The 24,509-nt window shown below is 41.3% G+C and overlaps 1 protein-coding gene across 1 annotated transcript in view; it reads left to right on the forward strand.

The window, feature by feature from the left end:
• Positions 1 to 24,509, forward strand: part of GRIN2D (glutamate ionotropic receptor NMDA type subunit 2D) — a 1,124,513-nt gene that overhangs the window by 1,070,426 nt on the left and 29,578 nt on the right. Inside the window, exon 14 of the mRNA XM_077259507.1 lies at positions 16,917 to 17,149. Coding sequence (XP_077115622.1) covers positions 16,917 to 17,149 — 233 coding nt within the window. The remainder of the gene's footprint in view (positions 1 to 16,916; positions 17,150 to 24,509) is intronic.

A 24,509-nucleotide genomic window follows, 5' to 3' on the forward strand; every position in this document is an offset into this window, starting at 1 on the left:
GATTGATGGGCAAGAACAATTTGTGGTGGAGAAAATTGTTGTTTCCAGGATTCGCAGGAATCGGCTCCAATATCTGATAAGATGGCAGGGATATCCCCCTGAGGAAGACTCTTGGGAACCTGTGGAAAACATCAGTGACCAACAGAAGATTTCTCGTTTTCATCAGAGATTCCCTTAGAAACCAGGTCCAGGATTGTCCTGAGGCCGCTTCTAAGGAGGGAGTAAAGTCAGGACTCTGAACATTTTTTATTGCCTTTTTGTGCATTACTGCCCTTTTCCAAGATGGTGTCTTTGGTCTCATGTGCACTGTGTCTTCCTGCTATAAAACTCCACCCCAGCCTTCAGTCTGTGCTAGAGTATTCTGCCTTGCATCCAGCTCCTGACCTCTGGTGACTCCCTGGCTATATACCTGCTCCTGTGAACCTGTGGGGTTATCCTGCTACTCTGCTCTGAGTTCCTGCTGCTGCATACACCAGTTCCAGTAATCCTCCTTCATCTGCTGCTCGTGTTTACTTCCATCTGCATTTGCTGGACATGTAAGCTGTTGCTGCTTTGCAAGAACCTGAGACTATTACTCAGACCTCCCTGGTTGAGCTAAGATATTATTTGAACTGCCTTATAAGCATATCTATCTGTGTTTTGGACTAATGAAGGACTTATTCGTGTCAAGTATCCTCAAGAATAATTGTGCTTCATAGACTTTCTGCATGATTGCATTTTCCTCTGAAGTTTCCTATAGACTGCTGAGCTGCATTTGATATTTGCACCAAGTGTTGTGGACTTGAGTTTCTCTCTGCACCTGTTTGAATCACCGTGTGATAATATAGACTTTACCACTTATAAAACTGTGTCCTGTAGTTGTCTTGTTCCACGCAAAGAGTCTCCTGAGTTATCCCCTATAATTATTACAGCCGCCTGTGTACCCCTGTAACCAATTTTGAACTGCATTTAGACTACTTTTTTATTTTAGGCTCACTACCTGTGTCTGTCTGCGCCACTCAATACAGCTGTCCTCCACTGAACAAAGCTGAGCTTCAATTTTCATCCTATATCAAATATTAAACTGCATTTGGCCTACTTGTTTGGTTGGGCCTACTAACGGTGTCTGCCGCTCCTTGCTTTTCTCCTCCACTAAACAAAGCTGAGCTTCAATTTTCAGCCTAAATCAAATATTAAACTGCATTAGGCCTACTTGTTTGGTTGGGCCTACTAACGGTGTCTGCCGCTGCTTGTTGTTCTCCTCCACTGAACAAAGCAGTGCCGCCTGTTTACTCCTGTTACCAATTTTGAACTGCATTTGGCCCACTTTATTACTTGGGCCTACTAACTGTGTCTGCCACTCATTACAGTTGTCCTCCACTGAACAAAGCAATGCCGCCTGTTTAGTCCTGTTACCAATTTTGAACTTCATTTAGCCTACTTTATTATTTGGGCCTATATCTGTGTTTCCTCCTCATCCTTCCCATTGCCCAGCCACTGCTAGATGAGTCTGCTGGTACATTGACCCAGACCACTACATTCCACTTGCACTCTACACAGCCAGTATCTGACCCTGCTGAAAGTCTGGTTCCCCTTCCCGCATACTATACCACCTTACACGGGGACAAAGAGGAAGGTGCAGATGAAAGTGCAGGTTCCTTCATCAGGTGGGGGGCATACTCGTTGGTGACATCACTGGCACAGGGCCCCTCATAGTACGCAAAAGTGTCTCTGCCGATGGGAGGCCCCCCGCCGTCAAACACACCGCCGTACTTTGAGGGGCCCTGTGCTAGTGCCATTGCGAATGAGTGGGCCCCCCCTGCGTGCTCAGGATCACAGCACTTGCAAAATTTAAATACTTACCTCTCCCTGCTCCAACGCCGTGATGTAGTCCGCGTTTCCTGGGCCCACAAAAAACTTGAGCCAGCCCTACCCCCCCACAACTTTAGCCAAATGACCCCCAATTTTCAATGCCTAACTATTATTATAAGATAAATTAAGATTGACAAGCTTAAGTAACAAGAATTGATGTTTTGGGCATTAAAATGGGCACTGTAGGTGTTTTCCTGTCCTCCACTCACTGCCGACTTTGATTCCGCATTGACTTGCATTGGGTTTCGTGTTTCGGTCGACCCTGACTTTTCGCAATAATCGGCCGATTTCACCCGACCCGACTTTTGAGAAAGTCGCGAAACCCGACTCAATCCTAAAAAAGTAAAAGTCGCTCAACTCTAGTGACACCTAATTGATGTAGCACTAAAGACACAGCTTTCTTTCTTATGGAGTAGAAACATTTTGCATACCCTTTTTCCCAGGGAGTATTTTGTGGTCTATTTAACTCTCTACACTCCCTTTAGTGCAAAGCATATGTAGTGTAGACAATATTGCTAGGGACTGTGGGACGATGGATAATGATTCTGGGAATATAAAATGGGGTGTATATCCAGGGAAGGGGTTATAAAGTTCAAGGCTTGACATACTTCTGGCAGTTAATGATGTGAATTTATATATTGTGCTGCATGTTTTCATCTTTTCCCAGCAACATGTAGAGTTTCTCTTTTGCCAGTCCAGGAAGTCTCCACAAATACAAATGTCACCCGCTTCAGATTAATAAGCAATAGGTTCTCAATTTTTGGGAATAAAACATGATAACTGAATAATCTTTATAGAAAATGCTGTCAAATTTCTACCGGTTTCCATATTTGATAGACTTCGCTTAGTAGTGTAGATAGAAGAAAGTGGCCCCATCAATTATTATGATGCCCAGATTTATCACCCAAGGAAGAATTGTTAATTTCATCCTCATTACTGTGACACTGAGTCACTTCTCACCATCAAGCCACGAGTCTGTGGTCAAAAGCAAGAGGGTACGTCATAAACAGAAGGAAGAGACAAAGGGATAGTCAGGTAATGTTATGAGGTTAGAATACCAGGAGGATAGCAGATCAGGGCAGAAGTGGTTGAACAGATGGATGGTCCGAACGAGGTCCAAGGTCAGGCAATGAATGATCTACAAACATAACGCAAGTCACAGAGAGCCAAACCTCACAGTAGATGAATATACGTCTGGCAGAGATCTGGGAGTGACAGTCCAGTTAAGTAGCCTGGCAATCACCTAGGACAATAAACACTTGGAGACAGACAGCACCTTCCAGTCTCAGATTGGAAGGCTAAGCTGTCAATCAACACCTTGAATGCTCAGAATGTCTTTGCACCAGACTAGATGACTGAGCTGTCAATCAAAGTACTGACAGCTTCACCACGCTCCTGTACCAAATTGGACAGCTGAGCTGTGAGTAACTGTATCCCTGACACACTGAGGTGTGGAACAGTCAAAATTGCCCTTTCTAAGATGTAATTAGTTTGCTTGCTATCATTTACATTTCTGTAGAGCGGAAAGTCTTAAAAAAGTTCTCACCAACCAGTATTAAAGGGACTCTGTCATCTGAATTTAGAGGGAACAATTTTCAGCCATAGGGGTGGGGTTTTTGGGTGGATTGAAGTTCATTCTCTGTCCTCCGTAGTACATGCCTGCACAAGGCAATCTTGCCTTACGCAGGCGTGTACTATGGAGGACAGAGAATTAACTTCAATCCAATATTGCAGCCAGCATGCAGCCAGCGGGTAAGGAAAGGGTGAATCAAACACCCGAAAACCCCGCCCCTATGGCTGAAAATTGTTCCCTCCAAATTCAGGTGACAGAGTCCCTTTAACGGTGATGGGATCATGAAGTCTCCAAAGACTTCATAGTCAACTTCTAAGTCTGCATAAATGGTTAAAATTTTGTTAAGCATAGTTTACTTGCAATCTACACAAATGAAATGTTATTTTTGACTGTACCCAATATTCAAAGAAAGAAAATGGCAATTTGCAACAGCTGTTCTATTAATGTATATTTCTTATCCAGCTGTCACTGATGTTTTAGGTTTGTCTGTGCTGTGTTTTCAATTTGCCCTATACATCTTCCCTGAATAGAATTGCTTACCCCATGCACTCTGAAAATTAGAAAAGTAGAAGGAAATACATCATTCGCATGTCTCTTCCTAGTTCATAGACCGTGGCCTAATAGTTAAAAGAACAACTATCCAATCATCTATGAGTACTAGCCCGCAATGTTCACAGGTTGGGTATTCCAACAGCGATGGAACAAGGAGTAAAATTAAGCTTTCTTTCGCAGATGAGCATATTGATTTTATTCTATGTATGTGAGAAATACAGAACATGATGTTACTCTGAACATCTTTGCACAACCATAAGTATATGTTATGCTGGTTGATCAAACTTTTATTTAATACGGATCTACACTTAAAAGCTTGTTTTAAATATAATCAGTTCTCTACTTATGGCGACAAGCCCCTTTCTAGTGATCATCCTGTGTAAGTCAAAGTGACGCCGAAAGAATAAGTAATTATGTATTTTTTTTTGAGGGGGTGAATTAAGCCTTATATCAGTAGCACTAATGAGTCAACTTCAATAAATGTTGTTAACCATTTAAAACAGTTTTTTGCCCAAATATTAGAAGAGAATATGTCAAAATATTTTACTTCAATATTGAGTAAGTAGTTAAAGGAGCATTATCAAGTTAGGAAGTAATCCCCTCTTCATGGACACCCACTTATCCTGAGAATATGGGCTCTGAGCATCCACATGTGAATAAAGCGGTAGTAAACCATTCTTAATGGGACTTCTGTGACTAGACTTCTGCACTTACATAAAAATGAGTGGAGTGACAGTGTGCATGATCAACCTCTACCCCAGATAACTTCAAAACTACAGATTACCTCTTCAAGCTAAAGAATCATAGTATATATTTTAACAGAACATTATAGAAAATCATCAACAGTGCATTTTTTTTCCCACATGGATTTCACAATCTTTTTTATTAGTTGACAGTAGGGTTGAGTGACTTTTATTTTTATAGGATCGGGTCGGGTTTCACGAAACCCGACTTTCTCAAAAGTCGGGTCGAGTGAAATCGGCCGATCCTATAAAAAAGTCGGGGTCGGTGTCGGCCGAAACACGAAACCCAAAGCAGTGCAATGGGATACTATGGTTCCCAGGGTCTGAAGGAGAGGAAACTCTCCTTCAGGCCCTGGGATCCATATTAATGTGTAAAATAAAGAATTAAAATAAAAAATATTGATATACTCACCTCTCCGACGCAGCCTGGACCTTACCGCTGGTAACCGGCAGCCTTCTTTGCTTAAAATGAGCGCGTCATCTAAGGCCCTGAACGCGCTCATTCTTAGGAAGGAAGGCTGCCGGAAAGAAGCCGAGGGTGAGTATATTCCTATTAGGTATATACTCACCCTCGGACGCGCCCTGCTTCTTTCCGGCAGCCTTCCTTCTTAAGAATGAGCGCGTTCAGGGCCTTAGATGACGCCACGGCTTGTGATTGGTCGCGGCCGCCCATGTGACCGCTCACGCGACCAATCACAAGCCGTGACGTAATTCTCAGGTCCTAAATTCCTAGAATTAGAAATTTAGGACCTGAGAATTACGTCACGGCTTGTGATTGGTCGCGTGGCGGTCACATGAGCGGCACGCGACCAATCAGAAGCCGTGACGTCATGGAAGGCCGTAAACGCGCTCATTTTAAGCAAAGAAGGCTGCCGGTTACCAGCGGCGATGTCCAGGGGCCCCCGGAGAGGTGAGTATATCAATATTTTTTATTTTAATTCTTTATTTTACACTTAAATGTGGATTCCGATACCGATTTCCGATATCGCAAACATATCGGAACTCGGTATCGGAATTCCGATACCAGATTCAGAAGATCGCCGACCTCATGGCCGACCCCACACAGGGGTCAGGTCGGGTTTCATGAAACCCGACTTTGCCAAAAGTCGGCGACTTCTGAAAATGACCGACCCGTTTCGCTCAACCCTAGTTGACAGTGTAAAGTGTTTTGATCAAATAAAGGAATGGTTTTACATCTAAAGGATGATTCCCAACTGATGTCCATTGTTAGGCAGCTAGGAACATGGTTGTGGAACCACTGTGTCATGGTCAGGGGTTAGCCTAGAGGGGTGTAACTAAGCAACCACCTGACTCTTAGCTAGGGCCCCTGATAATGGGGTTAGACTTTGCTCCAGATGGATGCCAGGTGCTACTCCATGACCCACGGAGCCATGGCAGCTGACCCCCAAGGGGGACAGGAAGCAGGACTGGTCAGGAACTGATTAGCAGGAGGGTATGGCTGGAAGACAGGGGCGGGATCAGACTGAACAGATGAGGTGAGTGGCACAGGTGAAGGTCAGACTGATCAGGATCAGGACTAGACAGTCAGGGCAGATTTGGCTATGGGTTCAGCAGGATGGATTGGGATGCACAGACAGGGTGGACAGGATCAAGTAAGTGGGGACAGACAGGATCAGAGAGCATGGGTGTGGGGATCTAACAACTACCTAGCAGGATAAACACTGATTACTAAAGTTTATAAGGCACCTCCAAATGGAGGGAGGATGACATATAAACGAAACATCTCACAACCATTGGTTGGGGATGTTTTTAGCAATGTGTACTGGCCCTTTAATAGGCCCAGAGAGCTTGTATGCTCGAAGCACACTCCCAGGAGGCCTGCGTGCCCTGCCCAGGTCCTGGGATGAAGCTGATGCCGAGGCAGTGTAGACAGGTGAGTGTAAATGCATGGTCCCTGGAGGAGGACACATGAAGGGGTGCCAACACTGCTCTAACAGTACCCATCCTTTACGCCACCTCTTCTTCAAGACTGTTAGGAATTTCTGAGGAATTGGAGCATGAATATTTCTTTTGGGTTCCCACTACCTCTCTTCAGGTCCAAATTCCTTCCAATCAACTATCAAAAAAGTTTTTCTTCTCAACCTCTTCAAATCTAGGATATTCTTTACTTCAAAGACATCCTCAAAGCTAAAGGAAGCAAGCATAATGCCAGGATCCTTGAAGAAAGGGCTCAAGATGACCGGCATTAGAAAGTACACATGGAAGAAATTGGGTATCCGTAAGGGGGTAGTCAGCTGCAACTTAATAGGATACAGCATTAATTTGCTTGATGACTTCAAAGGGATCAATGAAGTGAGGACCTAACTTGTAGGATGGTATTTTAAGACAGCTGTACTTAGAAGACAACCACACCTTATCTCCAGGATGATAACGAGGTGGATCCAAGCATCTCTTGTCCACATGCTTCTTCATATGTATCATATGGATTCAGGGAAATACTTAATAACGTATTAGCAGAAAAACTGCAGTGCAGAGTAAGCAATAAGAAGGCAAATAGAGACTGCAAAGATGAAAGATGCCAGAGTCTAAAGATAGATATTCCCTGATGCCAAAGATCCAAATGTTGGAGACGGAGCCAGCATAGACAAAAAAGGGGGAACAAGGTGTGGGATAGGATCCCACGCGTATCGCCGCAAGACAGGCGGCTTCCTCAGGGAAAGATTTCCCTGAATCCATATGGTACTGTGACATTGGTTTAGTCATATGTATTTTTCATCTATATATGTTGATTGGACAGATGTATATTAGGACTGATGATTGACTATTACCTAGGAGCCAGTTTCTGCATATTTTGCACTTTTTGTACATTATTTGCATTTATTCTCTCGGGGGGATCTTTGGTGTGAGCTATCATTGCCCCCATATTAGGGCATGATCTCTGTGTGGGTATCTGTTTGTATTTTAGTGTTTTTAATTGTTTTTTGTGCTGTGTATTTTTATCAATAAAGCTTTTTTGACTTTTATACAATTTGAGGTGTTCCCAATATATGGGCATGATATTTTTTCTTTGTTGTCTCACATCCGAGGATGGAAGACACCTTCTCCAGATCCATTTCCAGGTTTGTGTCCGAGATTATATAACCTAGGAAAGGGAGAGAAGATTGTTAAAAAAGACATTTCTCAAATTTAGCTCACAGGGGATTCTCTCTGAGTCACTGCAGGACTTGATGAACCTTCCGCATATGAAAGGTTAAGTCTGCAGAGAAGATCAAGATATCATCCAGGTAAACCATGACACAAGTATAGAGCAGGTCTCGAAATATAATTTTTTTAGTAGACAGCTGTGGCATTGCTGAGCCCAAACTGCCTAACTTGGTATCCCGGGTGTTGAAAACTGACTTCCATTTATCTCCTCGATGTATCTGGATAAGATTGTATGCTCCACGCAGATCCAATTTGTTAAAGATCCTAGCACCTCTGAGGCAGTCAAACAGCTCCAAAATCAATAGCAATGGATACTTTTTTCTTGACTGTGTTCTGAATTGAGACCCCTATAATCAGCGCAAGGTTGAAAGGTCCCGTCCTTTATCTTTAAAAAGAAGAAAATGACTCCAGCTAGACAAGAGGATTTCTGATTGAAATCAATAGCCAAATTCTCTTTGACATTCTTGGACATGGCTAGAGTCTCTGCTTGGGACAGAGGGTAAATACGGCCTCATGGAGGTGAGTGAGGATCCCAGAAGAAAGTCTATAGGGCAGTCAAACAACCTATGTGGAGGCAATGTCTCTGCTTTTTTCTGTCACAGACATCCATATAAGACCAGTAGGAAGATGGTAATCCCAATAGAGAAAATGGTGCCATCGGTGGCAGGACCGGTCATACAGGTACAAAACACTTCTCCTGACAAGACTGAACCCAATGAAGCACCTCTCCAGTCCAGGATGGGTTCATGCATGCTGAGCCATGGAAGACCCAGAAAAAGCAAGTCAAGTCAGAAAGGCTAGGAAGCACGTAGAAGGTGATCATCCCAGTGTGCAGCATGGCTATCCGGAGTCCTACTTGCTCAGTGACCATCCAAACGGCTTCAGATAGGAGCATCCTGATTACACCAGCAATGGATCTAGGAGTGATTGAACAGGAATTTGGTAGCAATCTACCACTGCTTGCTGTTTGAAGTTCCCTACCGCACCAGAATCCAGATACCCTGTATCAATGAACAGGGAACCTCCACAAAACGCAGATATGCTCAGAATCAATGGTGGAGAGGAATTACTCTCTCATTCTAGCCTCTCCCAATAGCCTAGGCTTGGGAGTTTTTCAGTTTCTTGGGATAGGAGTGAATGAGATGACCAGTTTCTCCACAATAGAAGCACAAGCCTTTGACTCAACAGACCACCTGCAGTTGCTCAGCCAGTCCCGGCTTCCATAGATTCTACAGATGCTGTGGGCATGGTAGGCTGAGAAGTGAATGGCCATTGGAAGGACATGGCCAGACTAAGACTTTTCTTTCATGGACCACTTCTCGGGAGCGTGCCTGGAACCAGAGATCAGTTTGGATGGTGAGGGAAACTAAATCATCCAGTGTAGTAGGAATGTCTTGGCCTGCAAGCTCATCCGTGATCCTTCCTGACAATCCCCTCTAGAAAGAGGCTACCAGTGCCTCGTTTTTACAGCCAAGTTCAGAAGCCATAGTGTGGCAAAGAACAGCGTATTGGCCTACAGACTGGTGTGAAGTAGTCTGAGGAGGAAAGAGGCAGCATAAGTAACTTGGCCTGGTTGGTCAAATACTTTGCGGAACGCCTCCAGGAAGGTTTAGAGGTCTGAGATTAATTCATCTCCTTTCTCCCACAATGGATTGAGCCATGCCAGGGCCTCTCCTCCAAGATAAAACATTAAAAAGGTTACCTTCAACTGTTTGGAGGGAAACTCATGGGCCAACAGTTCAAAGTGCAACAAGCAATGGTTGATAAAGCCTCAGCATTACTTCAGATCTCTGTCAAAATGTGGTGATGCAGGAAAATGGGGTCTAGGACTTGAAGCATGACTTGCAGATTCAATGGTCACTACCGAGGTTGCTGCAGCTTGAACTGGAGAGGATGTAGCAGCTGATGTCAGAGTATCTAGTCGGGTGTTAAAAGTCTGTAGGTAAGATAGGATCTTGTTTTGCTGATCTCTCTGATGGGTCATCTCATGGTACAGGTCTGAAACTGGAGGAGTATGAGAGTCAACGGGTTCCATGGCCTTAGCAAACTGTAATGCATGTGGTTGTGGAACCACTGTGTCACTGTCCGGGGAGAGCCTGGAGGGGCATAACTAATTGACCTCCTGACTTTTCGCTAGAGCCCCTGATGGTGGAGTTAGACTTGGCTCCAGATGGATGCCAGGTGCTACTCCAGTATGGACCCACTGAGCCGTGGAAGCTGACCTACAAGGGGGAAAGAGAAGAGTACCAGTCAGGAACTGGTAGACAGGTGCGGGATCAAACTGGGCAGATGAGGTTATCGGCACAGGTGCATGTCAGACAGATCAGGACTAGTCACAAGCAGGGCTGATTCGGGTATGGGTTCAGCAAGATGGACTGAATCAGGTAAGTGGGGTAGACAGGATTAGAGAGCATGGGTACGGGGACCTAACAACTATCTAGCAGGATAAATACTGATTACTAAAGTTGCTAAGGCACCTCCCAACAGGGGAGGATGTTATCTAACAAACGTCTCCCAGCTATTGGCAGGGAACATTTTTAGCAATGAGCATGCTGGCCCTTTAAGAAGCTGGGAGCACACGCTCGCGCCCCCTAAGCACACTCCAAGGATGCCTGCATGCCGTATGGAGGTCCTGGGAGGAAGAAGGTGCCAAGGGAGTATGTCACATACCAGCTTTCCTGCAGGGGGAAGGAAGAGGATATGTGCAGGAGCGCTGGTGCTGCTGTAACATCCATACCAAAGCTTAAATAGCAAGGCACTTGAATGCTGATTTATATTTATCAGTGATTTTTATTTCTATTTGAACTTTGTTGAAGAGCGTTTTTCCACCTTACTAGTCTAAATTGATCAAAATCTTTTGACATAGGCTAAAAAATACCCACTCAAGTCTAGACCGAAGAAAGTGAAAAAACTTTCATGAGGCCAGAAAAAACTCATAGATATTATAGACTTTCACACAAATGGGTTTAATGCTGGATTCACATACTTCAGATGTGCATGTATATATGTTTTTAATTATCCCTCTGTTAGCAATATTAATAATGGGGATTTTAAATTTTTTTTATTTCTTAATTTTTAATGGTTGAAAGTGGGCATGATTTGAACATTTCTTTATTTTTTTCACATATTTTTTTTAAACTTTTTTGTAACTTTTCACTGTATTTGCTAGGTGACTTAAACCTGAGATCATCCGATCACTTGTGCTATACACAGCAATGCCACAGTATTGCTGTATATAGCAAAAATCAAGGTCTCTTGTGAAAGCCATCCACAGGCTAGCTTTCACAGGAGTGCCAACATGATAGGCACAGGGTTCTTTAACAGACCTTTGGCTGTCTTAGCAACCCATTGTTGCCATGCCATCATGTCACAGGTGCACCAATGGACGCATGTGCCCCATGTCGGCACACACTAAATGCAACTGTCACTAATTGATATTGACATTTGACAAGTTAACAGCCTCAGATGAGGCTCCACTCCACTCTGCTGTTAAAGGCACATGATGACTGATTATTACAGCCATCATCTGCTGGCAAAGATGCAGGCATGGCTTGCAAACCTGTATCAAAGGCATGGAGCCAGAATATTACCCACCCTGTATGTCATATGTTGTTAAGGGGCTAAACAGGCTATTGATTACCTTCAGTTTTCATTCATTTAGCCAGATATGTTGAGGTCACATTGGCATTTCTGACACTGTCCAGTCCTACGAGAAATCAGAATGTTATACATCATTTCTGGAAAATTAAAGGCTCAGCAGATTATTCCAATTTGCAAAGAACCAGTTCACTGAAAAGCAAATTTGGGGAAAATTTCGATACAGTTGACAAAATAAAATTCCAAAGATTTGATCTGCAAATTGCCTCTTCTGAGAAAAAGAGGACTTAACTCTATAGTGCCACCTGTTGGGAGTAGCGATCCTACAAGTCACAATCAACCCTTTAACGAGTCGTGCAATATGACTTAGGATAAAAGCCAAATCAGTATCTCAATTCGCAGACACGGTGTTTCGGGCTGTTGGCCCTCATCAGTACGAAGCATGAGAACTGATTTGGCTAGGTGAGAGGATCTGGACTGGGGTCTAAGGGGTAACGTTTCACCTTATGGAGAGTGACATACCATCTGGCTTGTCAAGGTAAGGAGGCTTATTCGCCGTGCAATGCTCCTCTGGGAAATTAAATATGCAAATTGCCTCTTCTGAGAAAAAGAGGACTTAACTCTATAGCGCCACCTGTTGGGAGTAGCGATCCTACAAGTCACAATCAACCCTTTAACGAGTCGTACAATATGACTTAGGGCCCCTTCACACTGTGCAATCAAAGTCTGAACGAGCGTTCGATTTGTGACGTTTATCCGTCCTCGTTCCGAGGTTGCAAAGTGTGACATGGCGTTACGATTTGCGACGCAGCCCAGCATCGTACGATGTGAAAGAAAGAGCAGAACTTTCTTTCGTCGTAAATGTCTCGCTGTGGCGGTCGAAATCGTAGTATGTGACGGCGGTCATACGAGCTCGTAATGCGACTACGTGGGTTGGGCTTCCGCATACCTGTCTCCTGATTGGGCGTGACGTTTTAGCACGCCCATGCTGGTAATACGTCATGCTCGGAGTCGTAGGACTATGGCGGTGTGAAGGGTAGCGTACGATTGCGACGCGTGACGTTCACATCGCAACTACGTCAGAAAAAGCGTTAACATCGTAGAGTGTGACCGCTGGCTACGAGCTCGTACTGCGATGTCGAATATGACGCAAATGCGTCGTAATCGTAGCAGAATCGACCAGTGTGAAGGGGCCCTTAGGATAAAAGCCAAATCAGTATCTCAATTCGCAGACACGGTGATTCGGGCTGTTGGCCCTCATCAGTACGAAGCATGAGAACTGATTTGGCTAGGTGAGAGGCTCTGGACTGGGGTCTAAGGGGTAATGTTTCTCCTTATGGAGAGTGACATACCAAAGATTTGATCAGCATTTTTGGATGTGGACCTCAAGGTGATCACATAACAAAAGTATTTGTGCTTGTCCTTTGCTGTGTCTTTGGAAAGGTACAGCACATATGTTTCTATTTATTAACTCAATGTGGCAGACTAGCAATGGTAACATGTTTCCTTAGAGAAACACAAAAAGCTCATATTTTCCAACTGCATCTTCTATTTGATGTAGTCTGAGAGCTTTCTCATGTTTTTTAATCCAATGATCAATCCTAAGATTGAGACCTCATCTCCCTAAAGATGTAATAAACAACATTAGATTGGAAAGTTTACAAAATATTTCTTTTAACACATTTTAAATGACTTCTTGCCACTTAAATCAGGGTATAGGATATGAGTAAAAAAATTATGTTTAATAGAAATAGGAAAATTAATAGAATTATCTCAGATGTGTAATTGCAACCTTCTAAGAGTTATATAATGTGTTAGACCAGTGTTTCTCAACTCCAGTCCTCAAGACCCTACAACAGGTCATGTTTTCAGGATTTCCTTAGTATTGCACAGGTTTACATAGTTTACATAGATTACATAGTTATTAAGGTTGAAGGAAGACTTTAAGTCCATATAGTTCAACCCATAGCCTAACCTAACATGCCCTAACATGTTGATCCAGAGGAAGGCAAAAAAAAACCATGTGGCAAAGAGTAAGCTCCACATTGGGGAAAAAATTCCTTCCCGACTCCACATACGGCAATCAGACTAGTTCCCTGGATCAACACCCTATCAAGGAATCTAGTGTATATACCCTGTAACATTATACTTTTCCATAAAGGTATCCAGTCCCCTCTTAAATTTAAGTAATGAATCACTCATTACAACATCATATGGCAGAGAGTTCCATAGTCTCACTGCTCTTACAGTAAAGAAACCGCATCTGTTATTATGCTTAACCCTGCTGTTTTGTTCGCATTTACTATACACTTCTAGTGTTCCGGGTCACTATGACCCGGCTTATTAAACCTTGATTTTAGACACTCTAACTCCATTTTTTTTATACTTTTTTCTTACTAGACTGTTTGTGAACATGTTTGGTAGTAAAAAAAAAAGAAAAATGAACTAGAAATCTTTTTTTTTTGTTTTTAGTCTGAAAAAACAGATCAATGAGCAAAACAAAAATAGAAAACTACACATATTTTGTAAAAAAACAAAAACAAAACATGTGTACTGATAAGAGCAGAGAAGATAAGAACCCTTCTGAAAACAAGCAGATAAGCCAGGAAGACAGACTTACTTAGCAAAAAAAAATTATTTGCAAGACTTTACAGCTCAGCTTTACAAAAAAAACGTCTTAGACAGCGCTTTCTGAGCAGTCCGCTCTGCGCATAATATACACGTGTAGTGCACACCTAGTGATCTCTCTGGATGCACTCTACATTTTAGAATAGACTGCGCACCAAAAATAATCAATATAAAGCCATTTTTATGGTGCACAGATCTCAATGCATACCCCCGGTAGAGCGCGTGTACGACCCCATTGAAATAATTTAGGAAATAAATCAATTGATATACAATAGTAGATGCAATAAATAGACCCAACTGAGGTTATAACTCCTTTATTTCACTGAAAATATGGCCTCACAGCTGTAAAAAACGATGTCGGGTCACTATGACCCGAACACAACAAGTGTAACTTTTTGCGTGTAGCAAAAAGTAAACGGAAAAAAAAAATAAAAATACTCATAGGTAGGTCCCCCCAAATGAGGAAAAGTCAAGGAGTCTCAAGTTTTATAGACTTACAGAAAAAAATCTACAGGGCCGCAAAAGTCTGTTCGGGTCACTATGACCCGAACAGAACATTAGGGTTAAACCTTCTTTCCTCCAGATGTAGAGGATGCCCCCTTGTCCCTGTCTCAGGTTTATGATTAAAAAGATCAGCAGAAAGGTCTTTGTACTGTCCCCTCATATATTTATACCTTAAAATAAGATCAGCCCTTAGTCTTCAATTTTCCAAACTAAATAGCTCCAAGTGTAATAACCTATCTTGGTATTGCAGACCCCCAGTCCTCTAATAACCTTGGTCGCTCTTCTCTGCACCCGCTCTAGTTCAGCTATGTCTTTCTTATACACCGGAGACCAGAACTGTACCCAGTATTCTAAGTGTGGTCGAACTAGTGACTTGTATAGAGGTAAAATTATGTTCTCCTCATGAGCATCTATGCCTCTTTTAATGCATCCCATTATTTTATTTGCTTTTGTAGCAGCTGCCTGACACTGGCCACTGAATATGAGTTTGTCATCCACCCATACACCCAGGTGGTAATTTTATCACCTGCTCAATCATTAATTCCATCGCCTATGAAATACTAAGGCAATCCTGAAAACATGACCTGTTGTGGGATTTGAGGACTGGAGTTGAGAAACACTGTGTTAGACGTAGACAGTGAAGCTTGCCACATTGTGGTTCGATACATTTACTTGTTCATCATTTCCAGTTGCTTAGTACTGGGATGTCCCTGACAAAAAAATCTTTTCACAAGAATTCTCTTTGATCTGCAGACATTGCTGCCAAGGAAAAAATAGTTTTCGAAAAGTTGGAAAAGTAGAAGAAAACAATTGAATCTGCTACTTACATGTTGACAAAAACACCCTAACCATTCCTGAATAATGATCCTTATCTGGCAGCTCCAGCTGAAAAATCTTAAATTGAGCAGAGATAGACAGTCGATAAACTGCAGGATGACCTCTGTGACACTTCACACTTCACTTCATAAAATACCACACCAGCATTTTTGTAATTGCAGTGCTAGAGAGAAGATCCCCTGCACCCAGTCTTACACTTAACAGTCGCTGTCATCATCTTTTATCCATGCATCTCCGCTCAGTCTCCATTAGTGTAGGACATGATAGATAAGCTCCAGTGTTTGCGGTGGGGAGGGCGATCCGGAAGTCACAAATTAATGTAAGTCTATAAGAGCAAGAACAAGACTCTCATAGACTTACATTGAGTGCTTGTTACGGTTTCCTTTGACTTCCGGTCGATCAGAAGTTTGGGTTAAAAACATGGTGGCACTGGGAAGACCTGAAGATGGCAACTTGTAAAAATAAGACTAGCTAGGGTCAGGGAACTTAGATCATTAGCACCACTCCAGCACCAAAATAAAAAAAAAGCTAGAGTGGTGCTATAAGTTGTGACACTTTGCGGACACTACTATCTTTAGCAGCTCCTTTTTTACTCTGGGACAGTCTCTTTTGCACTCTGCTTTCATGCATTACAGCATACATTTTTAGTTCTTGTGATAGCCCCTAAAACAATGCCCACTAGACGTTTGCTTGGCAGCTTGCTTTTGCCTATTTACACAATTACAATGCAAAAAGATAAGTGAATCTTTTACCACCCAAATTTGCCAGCTTTGTTAAATTTAAAAAGAAAATAACATTTGGAAAAGTCGGAAACACTGACACCTGAAAGGGTCCTTGCTTGGTGAACTCGGACATTTACCTTTGGCCAACATTTGCTGAATTTTATGAAAAATGCTCGGGAATCCGATCACGAATCCCAATGAACTACGTTCACACCAAATTTAAGATTGGCAAACGTTTTCCAAACAAGTTCTCTCATCTCTAATTACTAGACCATTATTGATTTTGATTGCGATTGCCATGTAGCAGAGCAGTGTTTTTTATTTTTTTAAAGGCATTGTACAAGAAAAAAAAGACTACCATCTTCTAGAAGCACAACGCATGTTTACAGGCTGCAGTTCAACTATTTCACTTTAGCAACCCATGGACAGGTGTGGTGCTGTTTTTAGAACCTAATATATTACATCATAATGTTTGCCATAAATTACAAAACAAATTCTAGTGCACATCTTTCCAACATGGGCGCATATGTCCTGGTCTACTAAAGCAAAAGTGAAGGGTAAAGATGTAAATTAGTAGAAGTCAATGGCTAACCCGTTACTTTCCATGGAGTAAAAATTATGTGGTATAAAATTGCTTGTGGACATTATCGTGAACTTGTGGGGGGTATTTGTTTAACTGTTTTGATGTGTTTTTACTAATTTCTTAATTTACAATTCTTATGTCTTGTACATTTCCCTCTACAGATGAGATTGAGATGCTGGAAAGACTGTGGCTATCAGGGATTTGTCACAATGACAAAATTGAAGTTATGAGCAGCAAACTGGACATAGACAACATGGCGGGGGTCTTCTACATGCTTCTAGTTGCAATGGGATTAAGTTTGCTGGTGTTTGCATGGGAACATCTCATTTACTGGAAGTTGCGGCACTGCATGAGGCATTCCGGGAGGCTGGACTTTTTATTGGCATTTAGCAGGGTAAATATATTCTCAATTATCTTTCTGTCTTATTCCATTTAATTTGTAGCTTCAAACCAAAATTATTGTGGCGATTTTGTAACTTATGTTCTTTTTTTTAATTAGTCCTTTACAGATGAGACCATTAATCTTCTTACGTATTTCAGCTAAAAAAAATACAAGTTTGACCCTTACATTTTATCATTGCCTGATTATATGATGGTGATGATATTTTAGTAGAATTATTCATAGTTGCTACTTACAGGGCTGGTTTTGATGGTATTAGTATATGTTTTTTTTACAAATGTATATGTGGTTAACAACGCTTCTAAAGGACATCATTAGGGTGACAGATTGCATCCATTTGTGTGATCAGTCACCCTAATTTTTGCACAAATTTAAATAAATTATTTTTCTCACTCACTTAAAGACTAACCAATTTGGTTGTGTATTATATTTTCTGGTCGGTATTGAGTGAGAGTAACGTAGGGTGAACATATTTGGGCCAATGGCTGATTCTACTTCACAGTGCCTTCCTATAGTGAATAGATTCATAATATGGACTTCGGGAAATCCTGCACCCGAAATGTGTGGGGATAGCAATCGCAAGTTTTAATTCCCCCTGCAGCACCACTACAGATTATTTGCCTAACAGGGTGTTAAAAATACCAGACAATAAATTTAGGAGTAACCGTAGTTTACTAAGAGGGTTTTTTGGTCTCCATATACTTTTTTTGTAGTCACTCTAGTTCACTACACTTTGTGGAATCCTGACAGTGTGCAGAGTACACATTGACAGGTTTTCCCTTGATTGCTAATCCAAACTGGTGGTCACCTAACCACAAGAATGCAATTTGTATATCCACAAATACATTCTGACTAGCTTCTAATATGATTCTGCCTATGTTTAGTGAGACTGTAGAATTTTTTGCTGAGCCCTGAAAACCACTTTAAAATATATACCCCATCTGATCACATAAAAAACAGTTCAATGTTTTTCATTGCTTGTTAAGCCTTGTTGTATATGGAAGAAAAAGGAGAAGTATCAGCCATGTATGCACGCGATCTGCTACACCTTACCTGTGTGTATAAAAGCAATTGACAGAAAATAGTTCTTGAGATGTCAATTGAAGGTTGTCAACTGGAGATGAGTAAATCTTGGTTTCTTCACTAAGATTATAAATATTCGATTCTGACACTATATTTCTACCAGAGTCAACAAACGAATATTAAAGGAGTTGTCCACTACTTGCACAACCACTTCTTTAAGTAAATGTTTGGCCCTGATAAAATAATAAAGCTCATATCAACTCCCGTGCCGACGTAATTCCTGTGGTGTCGGCAGTCGCTCTCTCCGTGGTTGTGATGTGGTGTTGTGACATGGGACACCGGTACCCACTCAGCACTGGCAACACATTCTCCGCCTTCGTACAAACTGGACAAGAAGAGCAAGCCAGGGCTGCAGCTCATCCTGGACTTCCTCTTCATGCTCAGTTTGAACGAAGGCTGAGAAGGTGATGCCAGCATTGATTGGGTACCGGTGTCGCATCACAGCCCCGGGACTGTGAGTGTTGACATCGCTGGAACACAGCTGGCACAGTAAGTGAGTACAGACTTTATTTTTTTTTTAGCCAAAAATTTAGTCTAAGAAAGGGTTGTGGACAACCCCTTTTATTGCCTTGTGTTGAGAAATGCAGATTGGGTCATCTTCAAAGAGTAACTAAACTTTTAAAGAGGATCTTTCACCAAAATGTTCATGTTGAACGGGACACACTATGTAGTCGTGGCTACAGAGCAGGAATCTTTGTATTTAATTATTTATTTATAAATATATTTTATTAATTTTGAGTTTCCGCTGCAGAGATATTATCAATCAAATATTTGGCACCTAATGACTTAACTTTAGTTATGTCTAAGTGGGTGTTATTACATATTTTTCACTGGGGGCGTGTACTTCTTCTCCCTGTATGACGCTGACCAATCATAAGCAGGCAGCAACATAGATGTTTTATAAAGATCTATGATGAAGTCATCAGGGTAACATAACCTGAGTCTACCAGTCTTGCCAGCCAAGGTGTGCAGCCTAAATAAACACTAAATATATATTTTATAGTTCTTAAGTGTGAAGCTTTTAACCCCAGTTAATATTTCCAAACTTCTTTTCTGTGATATATATCTTCAGTGCTGTACACTCCGGCTGGCAGGACTTGTGAACTCAGGTCATATGACCTTGATGACATCATCATAGATCCTTTTGCACTTCTATGTTTCTGCCTTCTTGCGATTGGTCAGCGTTATGTAGGAAACAGAAGTACATGCCCCCTTTGAAAGCTATCTAATTACATCCACTTGAACTTAACTAAAGTTAACTCTTAAGGTACCAAATATTTGATTTGTAATATCTTCTCAACAGAAAGGAGAAATAAAACAATATAACTTGTTTTCCAGCCTCTTTTACATTTTTTATAGAGTTAGTTCATCAAGAAAACATTGGTGAATGGTCCTTTTTAGCTAATAATAAGCTCATAGATGGCTTAGCTTTCTGTATTTCTACTGATTTGTATATCGCTGAATTCTAAATATACTTACACTGCATTATATAATACTGTTTATGATTTTATATATAAGGCTCTTATATTTTCTTTCCCTTACAAACAGACCATATTTATCTTTCTTTTCCCCCCAGTACTATGCAAACATATTTCTAAGTGTTTACAACCATGATTTTTATTGGCAAAACCAGAGTTCCTAATAACTTAGGTGATATATTTTAATATCTTTATTTAAATTATTACAGTGCAGAGATGTTCTGTTGTTATGTTATTACCTAAACTGGAACAATTTTTTATATCTGCGCTATTATGATTTTATAGAATGAATAATATCCTGTTTTGTTGCAGGAAATAAAAAAAACATGGATTACATTAGTGACTAGTGAATTCTAAAAGAATCATTGATAGAATTTATGTCAGATCCTATGAGAACAATTACAAATGTCTTGTTAAAATAATGATCATTCTAATTGTTCTTGAAACTTTTGGTCTTAAAGAGCAGGATAACCCACAATGGGCCACCAGGGACTTGGCGCTATAACCCAAGGTCAAAATGCCGTAAGATCATTTTTACAGCCTGGGCATTTAACAATTGTGAGTTGATAATTGAATGGGCTCCGTGCCCCAGGGTGACAGTGGACAGGTCATAATATGACATCTCGAACTGTGTTGCAGAATTTGTTACTTATCATTTAAAAAAGAGTTGATCACAGTAGCTACAATTCCATTTTTGGCATATTTTGATCAGAATTAGCTTGCCGTGCTCTATATTCTTTTACACGTACATAGCTTTGCTCATCGCATATCTTATTTCAGTCTCTTCTACACATTATTCATTATATTTTCCATAGTCTCCATTGATATAAGAGCACCCATATAATTAACATGCCAGCCGCATTAACAGCTGCCTGAAAAATGTGTCTTTTTTATCGGAACATGGCTTCTTAGGTGATTCCTGGCAAATTATACCGCCTCAGTCTCTTTTAATCTTATCCCTCCCCCTCTCTCTCTGTTTGCCTTGCCTTGTTACCATTTCTCAAAAATTAATGACCTAAAACAAGGACAAACAGAAAGACAGAACAGATCATTCTAGGAAGAGTGTAAAAACAGATCAGATAAGAGAGAATGAGAGAGAATTCAAATATATCCAGTAAATTCTGCATAAACATTATGTACAGGTCTGAAAAATATCTAGATGTGTTACGCCTTAGTTCTTCATTTTGAGGGTTGTTGTTTTTAATAAAATTAGAGAAATATGGCAGGCATGTAATGCAGTTTGCTTAAACAATAAAAAAAAACAACTTTCGATTAAAGGGGTTGTCTGGGACTTAGGATAGGCCATCAATATCTGATTGGATTGGAGTGCAACACCTCTCATCCCCACTGATCAGCTGCTCCCAGCACCGCTCTATCGACTGTATAATGGCAACGGCCAGGTGCACATCTGCTACTTATTCAAATAAATAGTGGGTGAATGTGCAGTTCCCTGCCATGACCACTATTTTGGGCAGCTCTGCTACTGAGCAGTTCTGGCCGCCTCCACCACCACCGGGAACAGCCAAATGGTGCGGGTGCAATGTGTTGCTGACATTGATGACCTATTCTAAGGAAAGGCCATCAATGTTAAAGTCCAGGACAAACCCTTTAATCAATAAATCAAGCAAAGATTATGAATTTTGTTATATGTCCTATTACAGGAAAATGCCCTTCTCCTATTATCATATTCTTCTCCATCTACATGCCAGTCCCACCCACTTGCTGCATTGATTATTCACTCTGAATTCTCTGATAAAATCCATCCGGAGAGACAGAGAAGAAATTAAATTACAATTTCTGGCTATAGAAGTCTATGGAGAGAGGTAGGGGAGAAGAAAGGGGGAACAGCAGTGGAGAGAGAGAGAGACACACATACACAAAGAAGTTGCTGTAGCTTCTAGTAAGTGTTTTGCTTTCTTATGTCCCACATGGCATAGCGTATGTTAAGTCTCACATCCCGCATAGCATAAAAGTTGCATTTTAACATGATTTCTGTGCACAAAATCTGATTAAAAAATCTGTCCAAGAAAAGAGGACGTGATCTCATAAAAACTCATGCCCACCATGGTGGTGAACTGTGAGTTTATGTTTCGGTCAAAATAAGCAACTTGAAAGCCATCTGGATTTGCCATCTATCTGAATAGTAAAGGGTTGGCAAAAGATAAAAAAGGCAGTCAAGGGGAAGGGAGCAGCGGGAGTGGCTAGAGAGATGAAAAGAGATGGAGAATAAGTATTTTGTTATTATTATTATTTTTGTGCGTTTTTTGTTTTACATCTTAAGTTTATTATCCTGTGGCATTCTAGGAGAAAGAAGAAACTATCTCAAACTGATGCAATTTGTAAGCAGTTGAAGGAAAACAAATGCTAAATTGAGTAGATTTAGTAGAATTCAACAGCCACAGCATAAGCTATAAGGCATTAACCCCTTTCTGCCAGCTGACGGAATAGTATGTCAGCTTGCAGTATCCCCCGCTTTGAGGTAGGCTCCGGCCGTGAGCCCATCTCAAAGCCACGACATGTCAGCTGTTTGCAACAGGTGACATGTGCCCGCAATGGACGCAAGTGGAATCGCGATCTGCCCATGCCCATTAACTAGATAAATGCCGCTGTGAAACTCTGACAGTGGCATTTAACAAGTGCTGCCGACCTCGTGGCCGGAAGTATGCACACCGCTGACCCCTGTCACGTGATCGGGGGTCATCAGTGCATTGATATCACAACCAGAGGTCTCCTCAAAACCTCTATGGTTGTTGATGACAGATTGCTATGTGCGCCACCCTGTCGTTGGCGCTCATAGCAAGCCTGAAATTCTGCTGCATAGAGGTGATCTGTGCATCACCTCTATGTAGCACAGACAATTGAGTAGTGGACGCTTCTAGCCCCCATGGAGGCTATTGAAGCATGCCAAAAATTTTTAAAAAAAAGGGTTTAAAAATATTTAAAAAATAAAAAAATATAAAAATTAAAATCACCCCCTTTTGCCCCAATCAAAATCAAACACTAAAAGAAAAATCAAACATACACATATTTGGTATCACCGCATTCAGAATCGCTTGATTTATCAATAAAAAAAGGGTTAACCTGATCGCTAAATGGCGAAGCGAGAAAAAAATCAAAACGCCAAAATTATGTTTTTTTGGTCGCTGTGACATTGCATTAAAATGCAATAATGGGCGATCAAAAGAACGTATCTGCACCAAAATGATATAATTAAAAACATCAGCTCGGCGTGCAAAAAAAAAACCCTCAGCCAACCCCAGATCATGAAAAATGGAGACGCTACAGCTTTGACAATTTTTCCCATTTTTCCTATATTAATAGCATTTCTAAAAAGCTTATAAAATATTTGTATAACACACTGAATTCCACTTGGAGTTTATTGAACCCGTTTTGAGCTCTGCAAATCATTCACAGCCTTTTCAATGTCCAAATGGCATCCACTTCTCTGACTAGAAGAAAGCGGAGGGTAATCAGCAGCCTATTCAGCCACAAAAAGCATTTTCAGTTTCAGTTTGCATATAGTATTTAAGTGGTCCAAAAGTTATTATTTTTTGGGGGGCAAATGTATGTCTTTCTGTTGCTTATGTAAAGGCACAAGAGCAAAGAGAAGAAACTGAGACCCTTTCACACAAAAAAAGCTATTCCTGTTTGGGGAATATAAAGAACTTAAAGCTTTAATAAATGAAGAAGTTACAGCTTTTACACAAGCTGTACAAACATTCTACCTTTAATTATGTAGACAAAATAAGTATTGTTTTGAAAATGAAGATCTTATTTTTTTTCAACTGGCATTGAAAAATTATTCCTTTTTTGGGGTGTGCAACTCATTTGCTAATTGCAAAATGATTAGGCAATTTTTTAGAAAGCCATCCAAAAATTATCCTTTGGTGGGTAAGATTGACAAAACTTGTACTATTTTAAAAGTGAAACATCCATGGCTTGTTGTCAAAAAGATTTTCCAAAAATTAGCTCTATTTTAAGAACTGTTTTATGTTTCTATACTCCCAAGTAGGGTTGAGCGAAACGGGTCGTTCATTTTCATAAGTCGCCGACTTTTGGCAAAGTCGGCGTCTCATGAAACCCGATCCGATCCCAGTGTGGGTCGGCCACGTGGAACGCGAACTTGGCGCCAAAGTCGCGTTTCGAATGACGCCTTCCCCGCCATTTTTTTGAGCCAATTAATTGTGGGCAGCGTGATGACATAGGTTCCGGCTCCTGCGGCATCATAGTGCTATGTTACGTTTTCGGACGTAGTAATTTCCGGAGTCAAAAAATAACATATGCCTTGCACGGAGGAGAGAGAGAGAGAGAGAGAGAGAGAGAGAGAGAGAGAATAAAAAAAATAATTTCATTGACATACATTGGGTTTCGTGTTCCGGGTCCGGAACCCGACTTTACAGTAGAATCGGCCGATTCCATACGATCCGACATCCGAGAAGGTCGGGTTTCACAAAACCCACCTCGATCCTAAAAAAGCTAAGGTCGCTCAACCCTACTCCCAAGACATTACATTTCCCAATAACATATAATTAAAAGAGTTTCAAAAGATTTATTATTAAAGACCACAGCGGCTTCTTTCAGTGACATAGAAACAGCCAGGAAAATGTTTTACCTCACAGCAAACAGCATTTGCAGCACGGTGGCGCAGGGGTTAGCACAGCAGCCTTGCAGCGCTGGAGTCCTGGGTTCAAACCCCACCAAGGACAACATCTGCAAAGAGTTTGTATGTTCTCTCCGTGTTTGCGTGGGTTTTCTCCGGGTACTCCGGTTTCCTCCCACATTAAGACATACTG

The sequence above is a fragment of the Ranitomeya variabilis genome, chromosome 4 (assembly GCF_051348905.1).
Source record: "Ranitomeya variabilis isolate aRanVar5 chromosome 4, aRanVar5.hap1, whole genome shotgun sequence".
Lineage (NCBI taxonomy): Eukaryota > Metazoa > Chordata > Amphibia > Anura > Dendrobatidae > Ranitomeya > Ranitomeya variabilis.